We start from the raw sequence: 20000 nt of genomic DNA, 5'->3' as shown, positions 1-20000 counted from the left end.
TTCCTGGCTATCGATGGCGCTTTGCTGGAGTGAATGGCCTTCCATTTTGAGGTCCGACAGGCCGATGTTCCGGTGATGTTGTAAGGTAGCCCACAAAGACCTCTAGAATTCCCCTCAATTGGCTGATGCCATGCAGGAGTAAACTTCTATTTTGGCACTCAGTGGTTGGTCATCTTCTAAGGCAAGTCTCGGTCAACCGTGTTTATGATACTTTCACAATCATGTCAAACATCTGTCAGAACGGCATAGGATTCACTGGTCAGATAGGTACGTCCATATGTTAAGTTGCGAATGCCGAAAAGCGGACCATCCTATACTGAGATAGATTCGGTGAAGTTAAAAGGCAGTAAAGCCTTGCCGACCTGGTCCAGTTTCCTGGTGCTGAGACTATCGCGTGTCTGTGATTTTATGTTGTGTTCTTCAGAGACTACGACAGTGTGGTGAACTCCATGGACAATTGCGGTGTTGTTGCCAATCCCGACCAATCAGATTTAGACAATGACTCGAATGGTAAGCAAATGACAGGAAAGGATGGACTGCCATGAGTGCCACACTTCTTCAGGTGTACAGCTGAAATAAGTCGCAACAGTAATGTACACTTCAAAAATTCGAATTACGTGCTGCAATCATGGAAATTCTTCATGTGGACTCTTTAGAAAAGTTACACACCTCCTCTCTCCGAAAATGATGCCACAAGGCTCTTATTAGAAGCAACAATGATTCCTAAATGACTTTTGAGTGTTACCCTTTTTACGCCATAGACTAGCTTTTCAACGGCTCCCATTTCCAAATCTTCTTCAGTTCTCAAGTTTCCAAACGAATGATTTGGTATTCAATTCATATGCGCTGAACTGCGGCTAGTCACATGTGAAGTACCTGTTTGAATGTCCCTGTCTCAAAGCTCAGTAGCTAGCATCGTGTTGACATAGAAGACACTTTTTGCATGTATGCATATATGCAGGTGACCGCTGTGACACGGATATGGATGGGGATAGAGTTCTGGACAGCAGAGACAACTGTCCGTATGCAAACAACTCTGAACAGCTTGATTCAAACGGTAAGCAGCGGACCCCGCTGAGGCTCTGAGCAACAGGCCGGCAGTCTTCAGTGCTGCCAGCCCACTGCCATTTAGCATTACTGGCTCACAGCTGATTGCTCGCTCCATTACTACGTTTCTTTCTTGATTTACATGTAAATTTCTGAATTTTACATAACAGTATGAAGCATTGTTTTTGTGACGCACAGAACACATGATACGTGCTGCACCCACATGTGGATTATCACTTAAAGCTTCATCTAATTTGCAAGTCTGCACATGTATGCACTTAGGCTACAGATCACACCTTCCAGTTTAGAGTGTCGAACAAACAATACTTCCGCAACACAGATGGTTGGTCTTGCGCACATCTAGTACATTTAGAGCAAAAAATACAGCTACTAGAGCGCAATGGTCCGTATCAGAAAGTTGGTCACTCATGTAGCCACTGGTCTACCCTTTCCTGGAATTCACCTCTCTAGGCATCCGTATTGCCCTGGAAAAAGCCAACATTGACCAACTGGATTGAATTGAGTGCGTACATACCGCATCTGAAGTAACTAATTGTGTTTACTGTAATATGAACTGTTTTAGGAGATGGTATTGGAGATGTATGCGCTGACGATAGCGACAGGGATGGCTCAGAAGATGCCTCCGACGCCTGCCCACTCAATCCACACGTGCAGAACTTCAGCTTTCTGAAACACCGGATAGTGCATTTTGGCACTGCTGGTATGGCAGGTACGGCACACCGCACTTGGAAGTTGACTGATCAGGTAATTGAGATTGAAAAGTTTGAATCCGTTATCATAACGTCCTGGCAATGGTTTATAATCTTCAACTGCCACTCCAGCATCTCTGCTGAGGTTGTGAACACATTCACCAGTGACTGGACGTCGGTAATTCAGGAATTCTATATGTGGTTGATCATCGTTACCGTTCTTACGGATGCTCTCCATGTGCAGGGCCGTAGCACCAGGGTTTCAGGGGTGTGCCCAAACAGGATACTTGTCCGGAAATGAAACATTGTTGACAAAAATCCGTTTTGTGCAAAGTAGGTAGGTCAACTTTTGTTGGAAATACGGTCCAGTAATGGCCCGACCGGCCGGACTGGGTGCTCCCACGCTGATATGTGTATAGAGCATATTGACTTGGAACTCCGGGGTGGATCCAGAGATCTCTACAGGGCTTCCAGTTTAGTCAAAACTGAATAGCTGATACATACACATGTCCATGCATATGGTTTCAAGGAGTACATTTGCGAAATTTAGGGGTTCCACCCCCCCCCCCCCCTTGGATCCGCCTCTGGATTTTGTGTGCACTTCTTTTTTTTGGTTGCTTGCAGGGACGGGAAGTAACACGTACTGACTATCCGGACACAGGTCTAACCTTTTTGCTAGGTGAGTGGATAAATCCCCAAACTTTCCTACTGGTATCTTATGCGCTTGTCCGTGATTTATCCCATGATACTTAAGCCGACGCAATTTGTGCCCTTGCTCCATTCCGGTACATCATAGAATTCATGGTGTGGTCACTTATTCCATGGGTAGAAGGGCGGGAGGGGGGGGGGGGGGGATACATGCCCAGGTCCTCGACCAGTAACACATCGTTACGGGTGAGTCCACCAACTGCGTGCTTGGTTAGTTGCTGGACTTGGTAGGACGTTGCTCAAGAACTCTTCCCTAATTGTTCTCTGGTCTTCCTTATACCGATCGGTTTCTATGCCATGAATAATTCAGGCTCTAACGTTGACACTTGCTGTACGAAGTGTACTCGCAGTTGTAAGGGTGTCCTGAATTGATTTATACATGCATAATTATCTGATCCATTTCATTGTAGGTGAACAACGGTATGGCAGCTTTGAGATGACCACTACTCTGTTTGTCAGGGGTGACAACAAGGGCTATGTGGGCCTGGTGTTCGGCTATCAGAGCAGCCGCCGATTCTACTTGATGATGTGGAAGTGCTCGTCACATTTGTACTCCGGCCTGAACTCGCCCATAGCTCATGGAGGACTCTCAATCCGGGTAAGATACCAGGAGCAGTCTGATAAGAGTGGTTTGGCAGGAACGTGTTCTTTTCGGGTGTAACATTATGATTTCAATGTCAACAGTCGGGAATGTGAACTATCAGAGAAGCAAGAGAATAACGACAACCCCACCTGGACTCGAACCTGGTAACTGGGTTGTGGAGAGCATTGCTCTGACCATGCCAACTAGGGGACCAGGTCGAACATAGAAGGCACGGACAACGTGTTCACTCCATAGACAGCAGCTCGCAACGCTCGCAACTCATGTTGACAGCATTTGGGTCTTTTCCCGACCAACAACTGTGGTCAATTTCTGGCACTTATTACCAGAGGTTAATGAAAGTTTTTGATTGTATGGGACTAGGAGAACTTCAAATTCAATGTAAACAAGTCAGGGAAGTGAACTGCCCGAAGAGCAAAAAAATGCCAACCCCACCAGGACTCAAGCTTGGCACCTTGCGGTCATAATTGCACGCAGCGTGGAAGTGTAGGCAAGGAAGGGTATGGCCTAGTCACAGCCTCCATGTTTTGCCACCCCTGTAGCTAGATTTCCCATTGCAGCAGATTCACACCCTGGTAGTAGCAAAAATGAACAATTTGTAATTTTTGTCTTATACTTTTGTAATGCCAGTTCCCTCGACTAACCAGTACTGCAAGTAATAGTGTCAATAATGGACTCGGATGGAGAGCCAAGGATAAATTTATAGAAAAGAAAAAGTCCCAAGGAACTACAAGTTTCGCTATAATGTCCACTAGTACCGCCAGCTACTAAGCAATCAGCTCATGCGATAATTATTGTTTTTGGTTTTTGATTTTTCTTGATGAAGTTATTGGTGTTCTTATTATTTAGTACAGTGTTTTTTGTTTGTTTTGTTATTTTTTCACCTTTTTGAATTGAGTTTATTGATTGAGTTTATTTTAATTATAAAAAATAGATTTGAAGTTTTTTTGGTTTGGGTTTGAAATTCTTTATTTTACACATGCATTTTTCTGATTTCTTCTCCAGTGTATGATTTATTGCATTTTAAACCATTGTGTTAATTTGCCCGTAAAAGAGGCCTGAAAAAAAAAAGAAAAAGAAAAAGCTCATGCGATAACATTGCACGACACTGACCGACGGTACTGACTTTCTACGACTATCTGGCTAACAGCTCTAGCACATCCTGGATGCGCACTCCAACAGCCTTTCAACTTGGAAGGTTCTCAGGTATAATTATGATAACATAGGTCAGTGCCGTGCAATGTTATCGCATGAGCTGATTGTTTAGTAACTGGTGGTGTTAGTGGATATTATAGCGTAGCTTGTAGCTCCTCGGTCCTTTTTCTTTCCTATAGATAGTGTCAATACTAAAGTTTCAGCCTGAAATTGATTAGGACAGGCAGATTACCATCTGCTTGTACCTAAAGAGCTGATACATATGCATGAACATGTGCGCGCACTTTTGATTTTATTTGCTATTGGACTTCAGCCTCCACCGTCCATATGCGGGTGTGATGACCATAATGTAGCGTTTGTTTTTGCTGGTGTTTTTTTTCTCTCAGCGAATTGTCAGCTCCTTGCAGCTTAGTGATGGCGAGCTGAGTGAAGATATCTGGGAAACTTCAAACTTCCTGGTAAGATTCAACATTCTGCGCTACTCATGTGTATGCGGTGTTCCACAGTCTCACGTGATATCTAACATCTCTCTCTCTTTCTCCCTCCCTCTCCCGCCCTCTCTCTCTCTCTCTCTCTCTCTCTCTCTCTCTCTCTTTCTCTCCCTCTCTTTCTTTCTCTCTCTTTCTCTCTCTCTCTCTCTCTCTCTCTCTATCTCTATCTCTCTCTCACTCTTTCTTTCTTTCTCTCTCTCTCTCTTTCTCTCTCTCTCTCTCTCTCTCTCTCTCTCTCTCTTTCTCTCTCTATCTCTCCATCTATATATCTCTCTCTCTTTCTATCTCTCTCTCTTCCTCTCTCTCTCTCTCTCTTTCTCTCTCTCTCTCTCTTTCCCACCTCTAGGTCTGGCACGACACACAGAAGAGGTGCTGGACACCGAACACGGCCTACTCCGTTACTCTTGTTCACCGTCCAGAATCTCACCTAGTCAGGTATGCTCGCGCTGCCATAATCTGGTGATGCATGTGCACCGTGATGCCAAGTGTTTTATATCAGCAGCCAACGCCTCTTTTCCTGACAATTTAACCTTCGGTCACACACATACTGACATTGCAGTGGAGCATGCCACATTCCCAGTGTACGCGCAGACACAGCTGGGATTTTGCCACCTAACCCAGCACGTTCCGATGTCACCCGACATCAATTCCGTGTCGTTTTGGCTGTTCACGCATTGTGTAGACTTTCTCCTTTGGCTGGGTTGCGGACCCTAACAAACATTGCTCTATCTCCTAGGAATTGTCATGTTATTTCTGAAGCTCAAATTTCACGCCCGAAGAAACAAGGATTGGGGTGTGGACCTCTCAGCTAGGTTTTGACTATCCATATACGGTATTTTAACTAATCACAGTGTGTGGAGTTGCACATCACAGTGTGTGGAGCTGCACATCACAGTGTGTGGAGCTGCACATCACAGTGTGTGGAGCTGCACATCACAGTGTGTGGAGCTGCACATCACAGTGTGTGGAGCTGCACATCACAGTGTGTGGAGCTGCACATCACAGTGTGTGGAGTTGCACATCACAGTGTGTGGAGTTGCACATCACAGTGTGTGGAGTTGCACATCACAGTGTGTGGAGTTGCACATCACAGTGTGTGGAGTTAAAAGGAGCCTCTTTTACGGGCCAATAAAAATCCAATCTGAAGAGCAATGTCAATAAAGCCGCTCATAACACTAAAAATCAAATCAATTCAGGAAAATTCAGTTCAATTCAAAGTCGTGACACATCCGGTAAAAAACAGCAAGAAATAATATCTCGGTGCAAAAGAAGAAGAAGGAAGTAAAAAGCCGCTTCATTTTAAAGGACCAAATGAAGAAAAGCAAAGAAATACCCACATCAGCGCTAAATTGCACCTTAAATTATAAACAAAAACATGACGCGTTCATTAGCATTGAGGACACTGCCATTAGCGAGGTTATACACACCACTGTTACATCCGTCCCTCAGCCATGGCTAGTGGGCGCAATGCATTTACCGGTCAATGGTATGCAGAGCGAGCCCCTCTGATGCACATAACTGCACCTCGGAGGAGTGCAAACGACAGACGGCATCTGACATAGGCCATAACCTCGCCGTAGGGCTTGCCATCATGCTGTGCCAGCATAGCGCATAATCGCTTCAAAAACCGCAAGCATTCTGGGGATGCACTGCCAGCCGTGGTGAAGACAAGCGGGGTGAAGTTACCACGGTCAACATGACAATCCTTTCGCTATACTGCAGCTTCTTCTGCCTCTCGTGCTGGAGAAGGAGATCAGGGATGGGCTTCTTTGCGTACGAGGCGGCGTCAGGATGAAAGACAGTGTGTGGAGTTGCACATCACAGTGTGTGGAGTTGCACATCACAACTTCCGATTTCGAAAGGGAGCAAACATAATCATTATCTGTGGAAGAATGATTCGGTCCAGAAGCCAGAGTCTTATCACTCATTAACGCACTCTCCACATACAGGCATGCACCCGGCTCAGAACACATTTTTTCTGGTTGGCATATCAGGGATATTGGGCGGAGCAGCTGGCGTGCATGAGAAAGACAGGTCGGCCTGCTCTGCGCAGGAGCTGTGACCCGGTGCACACATAGTGTGTGTGTGAGAGAGAGACAGACAGGTCGGCCTACTCTGCGCAGGAGCTGTGACCTGGAGCACACAGAGTGTGAACGAGAGACGGTTGGCCTGCCGTGGGCAGGAGCTGCGACCGCTAGTGATTGAAATGAGCCAGCTGCGAAGATAGACTGCCCTCACCCGATATAAGTATATTGACAAGAGTTGTACTGACACTGTTATTGAGGAAATTATGGTGACAGTGACGGAGAGATAGTGATTGCCATATGGCACGAGAAGCAGATTCCTCCTGTAATGCACCACCTCATCGTAGATGGTACTGACGGCGGTATTCAGCGTCCCGGACGACCACGGATCATCACCGCCACTACCACCACCACCAGAATCTGTAGTGTCAGGTGCATCAGAAGCAGCAGCGCTATCACGATCACTAAACTGATGGGTCGAGGCACCATTGGCATCCACACTGGGGACATCCACTGCCGCAATGGAGACAGCAGCAGCTGCAGTACCATCAACACACCTGGCGTGCGGTTGAGTGGAAGCGCTAGGCACAGGGCCAGCAATGGGTCTCAATCGGGGCGACAGTGCACTACAGCTACGACCACGGCGTCCCGGTACACGAGCCACTGGAGACCTGGAGGCCGACCCATCCGGAGCATGACTCCTGCCCCTTCCGACAGCGCCAGGTGACGAGCGGCGCCCCCCAGTCGAATGGGGTTGGAAGGGAAGGGGAAATTGACAACTGACGGACAAACCAGTGAACAGTCAAGTCGTCAGAAAGCAAAAGTGACAAAGGAGTCTCTCTTTTCTCTTTCTCTCTCTCTAAAGCAAGATTTGGAAAGCACGCGTGGGAGAGTGGCGCGCGCTGCGCTGTATAGCAATGACATCATAATCAGATGCATGATCATCAGACTAAGTATGAGTGGTAGATGTTCCACGTTCGTTAAGAGGGCTTAGCGCACACGCTAAACCACCATTTAAAGGTGTGAACCAGTGAAAACACAAACAAGATGTATGGAGAGAAGAGGAGAGAAAGAACAGCAAAGGAAAGAAAGAAAACGATCTACTCCAGGGCCTATCCATTTCTGAACGGACCACAGTCGAGCTATAAACCTTGACAAACATGTTCTGGTACTTAGAAGTAGGACACACTCCAGGCTCTTGAACATTTTGAACGTTTTCACTAGTATACTTTCATGCCTTATCATCAGGTGAAATACAGGCAAAACGAATGAACATGGACTATGGATTACAGTCAACTTCGCTTATAACGACAATCGGCGGGGCATCAAAAAAGTGTCCTTATTCACGAAGTGTCGTTATACCCGAAGTCTCATTATATGTATTACAGTTGGATCGGACTTTGCTCTGGGCATGGAAATTCTGTCTTTATTCGCGAATTGTCGTTATATCCGCAGTCGTTATTAGCGAAGTTAACTGTAAATACAGCAGAGAGGTGATAGATATTATGATTGTTATCGTCTTTCATACTGTAGCCACGTCACCCTATGCTCTTCACCCGGACTTACTTTGTTTTCTTCTTCTGTGGCTCATCTTCTAGGGCTACCATTCGCACTAAAGATGGACTGATAGTGGATTCTGGTGAGCAGTTTGATGTGCAAGAGAAAGCCAGTAATCGCATCATTGGCGGCCGGCTGGGCACGATGAGCTTCTTTCAAGACAGCGTGATCTGGTCTGCCACCAAGGTCAAATGCTTGGACGAGTACGGATGGGCATGTTGTGGGCTGGGATGTATGCCAATTAATGTATTGCTTGAGACAAACAATAAGAGGACAGAGAAAGTGTTTTAACTCCCCCCCCGTCGGCCAGGAACCTCTCTGTTTTAATGTTTTGCTTGTGATGAATTCCTACCTGATATTCTGCTGGTGGAACTGGTGTGTTTGGCTATTGCGAAATTGTTTTGGAGGTGAGAGTAATACCCAAAGTGTGCTTTCTTTGTGGATCGATTTTCATGCAACGATGCCACACCAACCAGCGCTGAAATCTGCGGTGGGTGCAGTACGTGAGGCTGTTTTCAAAGAGAGCTGGATTGTTTAAGGTTGACTGGCACACAGGAAATCACACCTACCTTACCATGAGATGTCAGTGGACCAGGGTATCCGCACTTTGATCTGGCACGTTGAGAGTCGGTGACAAAATGCGATATAGATAAATACCACATATGCCAGTGCCATTAATTGAGAGGGCGTGCGATACAATCATGCTAAACACTTGTGGGGGGGGGGGGGGTAGATTCTTAAGACTATACAGATTGTAGGTACAGAGTCTAGGCTAGTCACCTTCATCAGCGTGTCAGTTATCCGACACCCGCGAGACCTGTCCCTGTTGGTAAAGTGAATACTCTGGAGAGCCGTGGAGCTTTTAACCCCTTCCCTGCCAAGCCTTGATCCGGGATTATTGTACATGGTCGCACATGTCAACGCACATGTACTTCTATTCTGTCATTATGTTCGTATCCGACACTCGTATAACATAAATTCTGCACATCAATATCAACTCACTGTATAACAACAAGGCACAGTTAAGGGTGATAATTATTTTAATCTGCCCAACTGAACAGGCACGGCTACTTCCTCACTAGAGGATAACCCCCACCTCCTGCGAAAAGACGAACGAAGAAAATTCATGTGAAGAGCAGAGGAATTCTTTAAAAGATTTTGTTCTGATCACATTTTTGCATGTCTGACTACTGAATGTGTCTTATCGTGTGTTTTTAGAGAGGACTTTGCACTCCAGATGGACGGCATGTACGACTATGTGATACTGCCCACCTCCAACTCTCTCATGATGCATCAGAGGTGAGTGTGGCAACGTGTATGCATGGCAGCTGAGCCTGATAGGCTAGACCACACCCTCTCCGACTCCATTACTTCCTCACTTTAGTATTATGATTCTTTTTCCACTCCAAACTGAAAATATATAAATAATTAGAGGTAGTACACTAACTCACCAGACTTATTATAGCCAAAAGTAAGCAGCACGGAATAATAATGGGGAAAAAGTAAGGTAGAGAGAGAGGGATGGAGAAAGGCACATGTACCATCACAGGCATTAAATCCCAAAGTTATCATGATAACAGATATTGCAAACGGGGAGCATCAGATGTTGGCAAAAACTTCAGGCCGGCAAGGTTCAACACTCAGCACAACCTACAGTGCGTGTCCACAGAAGGATCAAAGCACGAATAACCACATAAACACCACAGTGTTTCAATTACAAGCTAAAGCGAATACAATAACATACAGAACATAAGAAGACCACCAGGGCCAGCGGAGAGCCCTATGCTGTACCCAAAACAGATCATAGAATGGCCATCAAGAGCACCAACTATGATGAGCACGACGGACACCGCTTCCCGCTGCCAAATCTGCCTAGTTCCAACCGCGAGGGGCAGGTACTTCGCTCTTTTCTCAGCATGCTTTAGTGTTACTCTGTGATTTAGTGGCACACTGACGTCAATAAGTAGGACTGACTTGCCATCGTCCCACACGAGATGCGGCGGCAGATTCGCCCCAACCATCCTGTCTGTAGGGATTGGCATTTCCCACACCAACTTCCGGCCTTGACCATCCTCAATGTAGTGCGGCAAATGGCCCGGGGGAGCAGGAGATACCAGTTTGTAGCGATGACATAGTGCCCTGTGGACGACAGCAGCAAGACGGTTATGACGAGTAATGTATGCTGTCCTTGCCAACATGGGGCAACATGCCAGAATATGGTCAACAGTCTCTCCCGGAACTCCGCACAAACGGCACACGTCAACCACGGAAGTGTCGCCAATAACTGACCTCTGGTAGTTCCTGGTATTACCCACCTGATCCTGAGCAGCAAATACAGATGACTCAGTAGATGGACGCAATGTGGGAGACTTTAAGAAGTTGAAGGAGAGAGGCATGTCCAATACACCGTCACTCCGCTGCCAATATCGACCATGCAGGGGCTTCTGCCGCAGAGAAGCTTGGGTGGTGGTTACTATAGCAGACTTAAGAACATCAGTTGTTGCACCTCCGATGTCCGGGGTGTTGAAATGCTCCATAGCTATGGTCGCCCGGGAGATAATTGACCTTGTAGGTGGGAGATTTTTGTGATGAGAATGCAGAGCAGCAATTAGCAGCAGGTCAGAGTGCGCCTGGAGGTACCTAGACAGGCGGATGTACTTCCTCTCCAGCAGGTGCTCAACCGATACAATCCCTCGGTCGTCCTCAGATCTCGGCAGGTGAAAACGGATGGTAGAAGATCGTGGGTGGTGTATTATTATTATTATTATTATTAATCGCATTTCCGCATCAATGTCAGCAATTTCCATAGGATAAATGCCCACAGATTCGCATATGCTGAATGGATATGGGAAGGGGACAGCCAACAATAGACAAAGGCATTACTGGACTGGGTTGTGTTTGAGGCCAGCAGGCGAAGGCTCTGATTGCAATCGCAAGTTGCATAGACCACGGATCACGTGCAACTTCCAACTCCGGCGTCGAACTCACATTGTTTCGGTGCTTCGAAGTACAATGATATTGTCGTCTCCGTATATGCTACGACTCCCATATGCATACAGTAAAACCTGTGACTAACGACCACCCGTTGGGGCCAGAGAAAGCGGTCTTTAGTGGCAGGTGGTCCTTAGTTAGAGGTTTGCACCACACAACCATTATAATATGAATGTGAGACCGTCCGTGCCTGGCGAAGCGGTCTGTAGTACCAGGCTGGTCGCTAGTCACGGTGGTCTTTAGTTACAGGTTGTACTGTAGTACCAGGCTGGTCGCTAGTCACGGTGGTCTTTAGTTACAGGTTGTAGTGTAGTACCAGGCTGGTCGCTAGTCACGGTGGTCTTTAGTTACAGGTTTTACTGTAGCTGGAAAGCAAAACCCGCTAAATTCATTCCATCGCTTTTCACATAACGGCCAAGAAAGGATTCATTTTATTTGCTGTTGGTATCCAAATCCGAATTTGGGTTCCAGTTTTGAAATGGTTCTACTCACATTTGGAATGTGACTTCTTCCTGGTGGTACCTCTAGACCTTTGGATTGCCCGAGCTGAAAATCTGATTTTCTCAAATTTGGCGCTTATCTGGCTTTTGCGTCACAGCTCTTAGTATGTGTGTGAAGTAGAGTATGTAGAGTACCAGCAAGTGAAGTCTGGACAGGTGAATCTCCCTACACCAAGGCTACATGCTCCAAGCATTCTCAACGCCGGGTGTAATGTATATTCAGATTCTCAGTGCTCAATCCATAAGATCATCCTCCCCCACAGTTTGGGAGCTGTATCTGACACCTAATCATGGAGGGGGGGGGGGGGAGTAGCCTCCCAAGGAAGCGTAAAGGTGGCTATTGACCCATTCTGTACTTGAACCCATGTTATTTATGTATTTATCCACGAGATTGGATTTTGCTCCGGCCACCACGGCAATCATGATAATTACTACAAGTGCTGATCAATGAAATCTGGTCCAGTGAGTCAAGTACACACCGGGCCGCACTGTGCAGCCTAGACCTAGTGTTAGTTATTTAAGCCTTGATGCGTTGAAAACAATGTCATGTTGTTTTGTTGAAAATGTCGCATCCCTGCGCTCAGTGACCGGACCCAGAAATCACTACGAGTGGCGACCAAATAGACGTGTGGCCTCACGACGAGCCCAGCACAACCCAGGTGCCAACCAATATAGCTGGCTTGGTCCAAGTTCAACCCCACACGATCGACAGACAAGGATTGTTAGCTTCACGTTGTGGGTAGTATTCAAATCCGAGCTCAAAGTAAACCAAGACAGAGAGCTGAGACCGAGTCTCGACTGCTGAAGTAGAAGAGAGAATGAGAGCTTCTTTTCTAGCGCAATTTAGAGATATGGCGTGATCATTGCTTAGAATGGTACGAGGTAATTCCAGGAAATAGTAGAACAAGTAAAACCGGAATATGAGTAGCCAGTCAGCAGAAAAGCAGAATACACGTACGGTAATCTTTCCAGAAGAAACAGGAAGAAAGACATGGAGAGAAGAAAGACCAAATTGGGACGTGGGCAGCCCGCTCATCCACGTCAGAGTACAATGTGCGTATATGCAGGTCACGTTGGGGAGCCCGCTCACCCAATGTGCCATTGCTGAGCGGCTTCTTATGGGTAAGTTCTGCGGTGTTCTTCGCTCTGCTTGCGTGATACCCTTGACCTGGCGCGGTGACGGTTTTGGCTCTTGCGCCCGTCTTGGCTTCGCACTCTTTGCACTTAGCTCTTGTTAGTCTTGGCTCTTTGCACAAAGCACCGAGGCATCGTGGAAACCTGTAGAACGTCATAGTGACGTGGTTTTGCACAAAGCCTGGAGTCACATGTCCAGGAAGTGAAGCACTTCCAGGAAACGTACAACGCGAGAACCTACATGAGCAGGTTCCGGCCTTTGTTCACATGATGTGTCATGCCAAAAGGCATGTCTCCTACGTGGGAAAGCGCGTGTCACTCAACCTACATGCTAAGCACGTGGGACAAGACACTGGCCACGCCACGTATCAAAAGGGCGTGACAGCTCAGCACAGAGCTGCTCACTACGTAGATCCTGCTTTCACAGGACTATCAGGCAGCAGTCGTCACGTCCAGGGACGTGACAAAAAAATGTTTGGTTGACAGCATGTCACCAGGTGATGATGATTGTAGCAAGGAGCCGCACTGTTTTCAACGCAGTGTGTCCTCCGCCTTGTAACATGCTGTCAGCCAAACAACCCTAGACCTGCACTGCACCAAGACTGGGATGTTCAGCTGGTGCAAGGCGTGAACCTCTCGCTCGATCGTATTTCCTCAATCAGCACTGTAGTATCCCATGGTGTGCGGGGAACCTGAAATCCACTTGCCTCCTTGGAATCCCAAAGGCCAATACAAATGAATTACTTTTCATTATTATCTGCATGAAAACACGCAATGAGGTGTCACTACAGTGCATTTCAAAACTATAGACGCGTAGGGTTTTTGAAATATTTCAAATTTGGCTGGAACTTTTTGAGAATAGTTTTCGGAATATTGCTCAGGATCGCTCCACAATTACACTCATATAGTTTCTAAAGGATTGGATAACAGACGCCCAATTAGGAAAAATTTATGCAAAAGTGATCACAGATTTTATGTGGTATAGATGCTGGCATAACGGTTTTTGCCTAGGTACGCGTCTATAGTTTTGAAATGGACTGTAGCCTCTGTTCCACTTTAATTTTGCAGAGAACCTTTACACCATTGTGCACTGCACACTATCGAAGTAATTCAATTTAACTGCTCAGATGTACAGCTTCCTTTGTTTCAAGTAGGCCTTGAAACGTGAAGCTGCATCCGTACAGACAGTGCAGGAGCGTCGCACACGGTACGGTCACTACGGCATTGACCGTACCACTACTTGACCCAAGTACCCCGTGAATCAATAAAATGCACTACTGATTTGGGCTCCAAATTTTCCAAATTTTTCGGCTCAGCCACCCCTCCCCCACAAGTAAATTGTACTTCAGATGACTGACCGTACCACACTAAATTACCTTCCGACACCCCTGCAGTACTATCTGATCCATGCCCATGTGTTTTTTTCATCTGTGTGTGTGTGTGTGTGTGTGTGTGTGTGTGTGTGTGTGCGTGTGTGTGTGTGTGTGTGTGTGTGTGCGTGTGCGTGTGTGTGTGCGTGTGTGTGTGTGTGTGTGTGTGTGTGTGTGTGTGTGTGTGTGTGTGCGTGTGCGTGCACATGTCATCTTGTTTGATCTAAAGTTTCACAATAGCCTGCTGGGTCAAGCTTCACAGTGTGGGTCAGGGTGAGGTGCATCCTATAATCTGCACCTCGGATGGACTTCTCTGTCTCATGGTCAATAACGGGTAAGAGTTTGCAGAATCCGTGTACGTGTGCGTGTGCGCGCGCGCGCGTGCGTGTGTGTGCATGTGTGTGCGTGTGTGCATGCGTGCGTGCATGTGTGTAGGTCTGTTGTGCCCACGTCCCTTGGCCGTATGCTTTCTTCAAAATTCAATAATACATTCTCCAGGGTCAAGAAGAAGAGGTTGTAGAGACTTTGGCGATACTTGGGTGATCAATTGTATGTGCGCCTTATGTGAGAGCTCTGGATGGCAGTTGTGAGTCAGTCAAGTGAAAATTCAGGTCGGTAGGGACAGCCAATGATGCGATCCCACGTAGGGAGCAACACACCATTTTCCCAGAAAGATTTTATTTTTAAACACGAAAATCAGGCCAACGTCATCCCTGCAGCTAATACTTGAATGTGCTATATTGTATGGGTGAAAGTACTTTATTGTATGAGTGAAAGTACTATAATTATTGTATGAGTGAAAGTACTATACTGTACAAGCAAGTACAAATCTGACTTTTTTATTTTTCATCCAAGAAAGAGTGCGATTGCCACCCTAGATAAAATGCCATATAAGGCACCATTTCTGAAACATCATCTCAATAGTTGAGTTTGTGTGCATGACTATCTGACATCCTACAGACTTGGCATTTTCTTTACAATAATAAAGTGATATGGCTACCCGTATCTATCCTACACGATCATTGTCGTTCATTAGTTTGAGGATATTCTCATTCCGTTCCTGCCCTGTTCTTGTCTGCAGACATCCTGCAGCTACGATGAGCGGTGTCAGTGTGGTTGGACAAAGCCAGCTGACCAACAACACATGGCATCACTTGGTTATACAGTTCATATCGCCTGGTAAGGGAGGAGGTTACTCGTCATGTGCCTTCACTGGCAAGCTGTGATTATGAATGTAAATTTTATAGCCAGTTTACAAGTTCACAACTTTTCAATCTCCAAAACGACCTCACTGCAAAAATTGGCCAAAGAGAAACAACAGTAGGATGGGTTCCGCCTAGTAGTACGAGTGAGTCCCTGACACCCCCCCCCCCCCCTAGAGTTTTGCTGCTGCTGATCGACAAAGGGTAATACACCGTTATTGTCTTCATGCTGTGGGTGCAGTGCACATGCTCACGTCAGGCGAAATTACTGGTCAGTTGGCGACACGCATTTTTTAACAAAAATTTGCGTTTCACCTGCTGGGAGAGTATGCGTGTACTCGAGTCTCATCCTGAGCACGTTCTTTTTCTTCCTTTTTTCAGCTCCAATAGCTGTATTTTTCATTGCAAAGCCGTCCTCGATTGTTGTGTTCGTTGTTCAAACGAAGTGGACATTCAATCATGAAGGCAGAGGACATAGGAGCCTGATTTCAGTTTCTCGTGGCATAGGACGGCCACACAGATACACTTTGAGATTTTCTGAATATAAAATACCGTACGCACGATGCTGAGATCAATTTGTGCGATATCAAATTGTTTGTGATCTACCACATCGAGCAGAACGGGATCCAAACACAAGCTTACCGACGGTTAGGCTGCCGACCTGACTGGACAAATGATGCCTGGCTTCACCAGACGCCAGAAGTCGGTAACCATGTCCTTTGCCGCGACGTCCATCTCCAAAAAGAACTTCATCTTCGTCGTGAAAAGGCTTGAAATACTCAATATTCAACCGAGATTCGCGGTCTCACCCTTCCTCAGATCGAATCATTTTTTTTGTAGCAGTTGCAGGGCAGATCCCCGCCACTACTTCAATAAGGGTTCACTTCACAGCATGTCTGGAACAAGCCATATCGAGGTTGCAAGCCACCCCTCTCAGCAAGAAATTCGAAATTTCAATGGTGGAAGATATACTATGAAGAGAATTTCAAAAAGTCTGGTTCGTGGAGCGATCGCTCAACCTGCGTCATTCAAACTTTGCAGGATGGTTCAGACGTACATGCTAGGCATGGAACCACAGGGGTTGATGTCATAGCTGACACACAGAGTCACACACACAGCAGATTCGTGTGCACAAATACAAAATTAGTGGACGTCGTCATCTTCTTCCTACTGGTCTCAAATGTACTATGACGTGCTATTTCGCCTGACGCAGACCCATGTCCTTATCCTGATCTTCCCTGGATAGTCAACAAGTCTAATTCATTTGGGTTTTCATGGCGTGAACATACCGGGCCGTCGTTTTAGTTTCATGCAGAAAACTTCTTAAATTTTATTATTTTAATTCACGGTTTGCGTGAGACTCGGTTGGAATCCGAGTTTTCCGCATCCGTAGGGACGCCACCACCCTTCAAGGATTAACAGGTCCTTAAAATGCAGTTAGAGTCACTGCAATTTTCAGCCTCGTCTTTTTTCTTGTGCATTTCCTCCGGGTGCGTGTAGTTGCTCAGATGAAGCTAGTGTTTGATGGTCAAGAAGAGGCAGCCACACTAGCAGCGCAAGTTCAGGCTTATCAGGTAATCCACGCTCCGTGAGTTTAACTTTGTGTGCAGTCCATCCTCGTTGTGACGCCACGCTGCCATCGACTATCCTAGCTGTCGAAGATTGGTGAGCGCAAACGGGATGTCGCAAGCAGTGGTGCGCTGTTACTCCAGTGTTGAAACGCATGCATACTGCCTATATCTCGTCCACTGTGTGTCTTTGGGGGGGGGGGGGGGGTGGCGTGCATGATTAAGGTGCTCAGAGGTCGCTTACTCGTACAAGTATTCTATGTCTCGGTAGTGTGAGGCATTGCAGTAATGGGATGGCTCTGAGAGTATTCTGATCTATCTGGCTCACTTGACTGACAGGCAAATAGACGGGTGTACATCGGCCAAGACAGCCAGCTCAACTTTTTTCATGGACAAATCGACGAGGTAAGAGAGTGCAGCAGCAGCAGCCCCTAGTCTACTTTGCGTTGGTGCTTCTACAGTGAAACTAGGTTACACATTTGGCTACTGCCAATAGCACATTTCCTATTCAATATCTACATCTATTAGAAAGTCTGCTACGACTAACTGTCTATGTGTCTTGATTCCAGGCTAGGGGTGTATAAGTTAGTACTGGATTAGAGATCTATTCAAGTGATTCTGGCCACACTTGTATTGGAGTGACACGTGTATCTTGATTCCAGGCTAGGGGTGTATAAGTTAGTACTGGATTAGAGATCTATTCAAGTGATTCCGGCTACACTTGTTTTGGAGTGACACGTGATAATAATGATTTTTTTAAACAATAGAACTTCAGAGAAGTTTGTCTACTAAAAGTACTGTGCAACATGGCCGAGGTTCTGAAGTCACTGATCCTGTGTATCCTGTGTATCCTGTGTACCCTGTGTATCCTGTGTACATGTACGCTGCTTTCGTGTAGGTTGTCTTCTGGAACATCCCGTTGAGTGTATCACTGATCAATCAGTACCGACAGGAGTACTCTCTGTTGAACCCCGACCGGAGAACATTCATAATTGCGCACTACACATCGAACACTGGACGTCACCAGCGGACATTCTACGACAGTGGTCCCAGCGCTCTGCACGGTTGGACCAGAGGACAGCCACTCACTGTGCGAGTAAGTGGAGTACTCGGGGAGGGACAACATAGTTGTTTGGATTGATACAAGAGAATAATATGTTTAGCCATCGTTATGTCGCATCCCTGCGCTTAGTGACCGGACCGAAGTCACAAAGAGCGGCGACTAAATAGACGTGTGGCCTCACGACGAGCCCAGCACAGCCCAGGGGCCGACCAGTATAGCTGGCTTGGTCCAAGTTCATCCCCACATGATCAACAGACAAAGACTGTTAGTTTAACATTGTGAGTAATCATTTAAGTTCGAGCTCAGAGTAAAACCAAGACTGAGAGCTGAGAGTGAGACTGAGTCTCGACTGACATAAAAGAGAGGGTGAGAGCTTCTTTTATAGCGCGTTTTTGAACATATGGCGTGATCGTTGCTTAGAATGGTACGAGGTATTTTCAGGAAATTGTAGAAAAGGTAAAACCGGAGTAAGCGCAGCCAGTCGACAGAAAAGCAGGATGCACGTACGGTAATGATTTGAGAAGAAAGAGAAAGAGAGACGTGGAGAGAAGAGGGACAAGAAACGGACGTGGAGAGCCTGCTCACCCAACGTGCCATTGCTCAGAGGCTTCTTATAGGTAAGATCAGCGGCATTCTTGTCTTGTTTGCACGATACCCTTGACCTGGCGTGGTGACGGTTTTAGCTCTTGTGCCCATCTCTTCATTCTTTGCACTTAGCTCTTGTTAATCTTGGCTCTTTGCACAAAGCACCTAGGCATCGTGGAAACCTGTAGAACGTAGTAGTGACGTGCACAAAGCCTGGAGTCACATTTCCAGGAAACGTACAACGCAAGAACCTATCTGGCCAGGTTCTGGCGTTTGGTCACATGATGTGCCATGCCAAGAAGGCATGTAACCTACGTGGGAAAGTGTGTGTCGCTCAACCTACATGCTAAGCACGTGGGAATAGACACTGGCCAAGCCACGTTGCACTAAGGTACGCGTCAGCTCAACAGAGAGCTGCTCTTTACATCACTAGTAGATCCTGCTATCTCAGGCCTACCAGGCACACAGCATTTACAATGTTAAAGGGGTTTGCAGCATAGTTATGGTGTGGTGGCTGATGGAAAATTGTTTCAGTGGCTAGCAGAATATATTATGTTCTCATCTTCAACCGCTCCAGAGTGAAATAATACCTGAGATATTTCTCAGGTTGAACATGTATTTAACATACGTGTTCGATCGAATAATGCTGTAACTAACAGTACTCTCAACTACCGTAAACCTAGGATAGAAAAGCATAGGTTTAAAATAGCTATCCTTCTCTGCTGTAGCAACTGGTCTGGGAGTAAATATCAGGAAATTTAGTCTGTGCATTGCATTCACTGTACATGTTTTAGATGAATCCAAGCAGTAAAGCACTGGACTGGTTTCAATGTGTACTGCGATGCAGATACATTTGGAGCGTGGATCTTTGCCGTGCTTTTCTTTCTTTCTTTCAGAGTGACCTCGATTTGCCCAGGCTGTCTCGTCGCCGTAGAGATGAACCTGCTGCCAGACCTTTCACTCACGACGACCTATAGCTGTTAGTAGGGTCGGTATACTGCTTTGCTCAGTATTGGTTGTCATGCTACCAACAGATAGTTTGCACCAGCAGAATCTCCCTGTGAGCTTGCCGTGGTTCAGCTAGCCGCTTTGGTTAAACACAACACAATGTGTGTCATCCGGTATGAGTTCGTTGCTGACCTTTCAGTCAGGAATTCCTGTGAATTTCTCTACGAAACCTCTCTCTCTCTCTCTCTCTCTCTCTCTCTCTCTCTCTCTCTCTCTCTCTCTCTCTCTCTCTCTCTCTTCATCATGTGATTTCGAGAATGGCATCAGTTTAACAGCACGTATTAAA

General features: G+C 46.4%; 1 protein-coding gene across 1 annotated transcript in view; it reads left to right on the top strand.

Moving 5' to 3' along the window:
• LOC135817787 (uncharacterized) overlaps nucleotides 1-20000 on the top strand; it is a 73291-nt gene that overhangs the window by 51803 nt on the left and 1488 nt on the right. The window contains exons 35-48 of the mRNA XM_065331028.1: nucleotides 425-510; nucleotides 962-1057; nucleotides 1631-1812; nucleotides 2382-2436; nucleotides 2876-3063; nucleotides 4608-4679; nucleotides 5059-5147; nucleotides 8335-8496; nucleotides 9512-9592; nucleotides 14518-14622; nucleotides 15370-15467; nucleotides 16991-17064; nucleotides 17398-17463; nucleotides 17957-18154. Of these exons, the coding sequence (XP_065187100.1) occupies nucleotides 425-510; nucleotides 962-1057; nucleotides 1631-1812; nucleotides 2382-2436; nucleotides 2876-3063; nucleotides 4608-4679; nucleotides 5059-5147; nucleotides 8335-8496; nucleotides 9512-9592; nucleotides 14518-14622; nucleotides 15370-15467; nucleotides 16991-17064; nucleotides 17398-17463; nucleotides 17957-18154 (1552 nt within the window). The remainder of the gene's footprint in view (nucleotides 1-424; nucleotides 511-961; nucleotides 1058-1630; nucleotides 1813-2381; nucleotides 2437-2875; nucleotides 3064-4607; nucleotides 4680-5058; nucleotides 5148-8334; nucleotides 8497-9511; nucleotides 9593-14517; nucleotides 14623-15369; nucleotides 15468-16990; nucleotides 17065-17397; nucleotides 17464-17956; nucleotides 18155-20000) is intronic.

The sequence above is a fragment of the Sycon ciliatum genome, chromosome 5 (genome assembly GCF_964019385.1).
Source record: "Sycon ciliatum chromosome 5, ocSycCili1.1, whole genome shotgun sequence".
Taxonomy (NCBI): domain Eukaryota; kingdom Metazoa; phylum Porifera; class Calcarea; order Leucosolenida; family Sycettidae; genus Sycon; species Sycon ciliatum.
The sequence above is the reverse complement of the archived record's forward strand: the minus strand, read 5'-3'. Positions and strand labels throughout refer to the sequence as shown.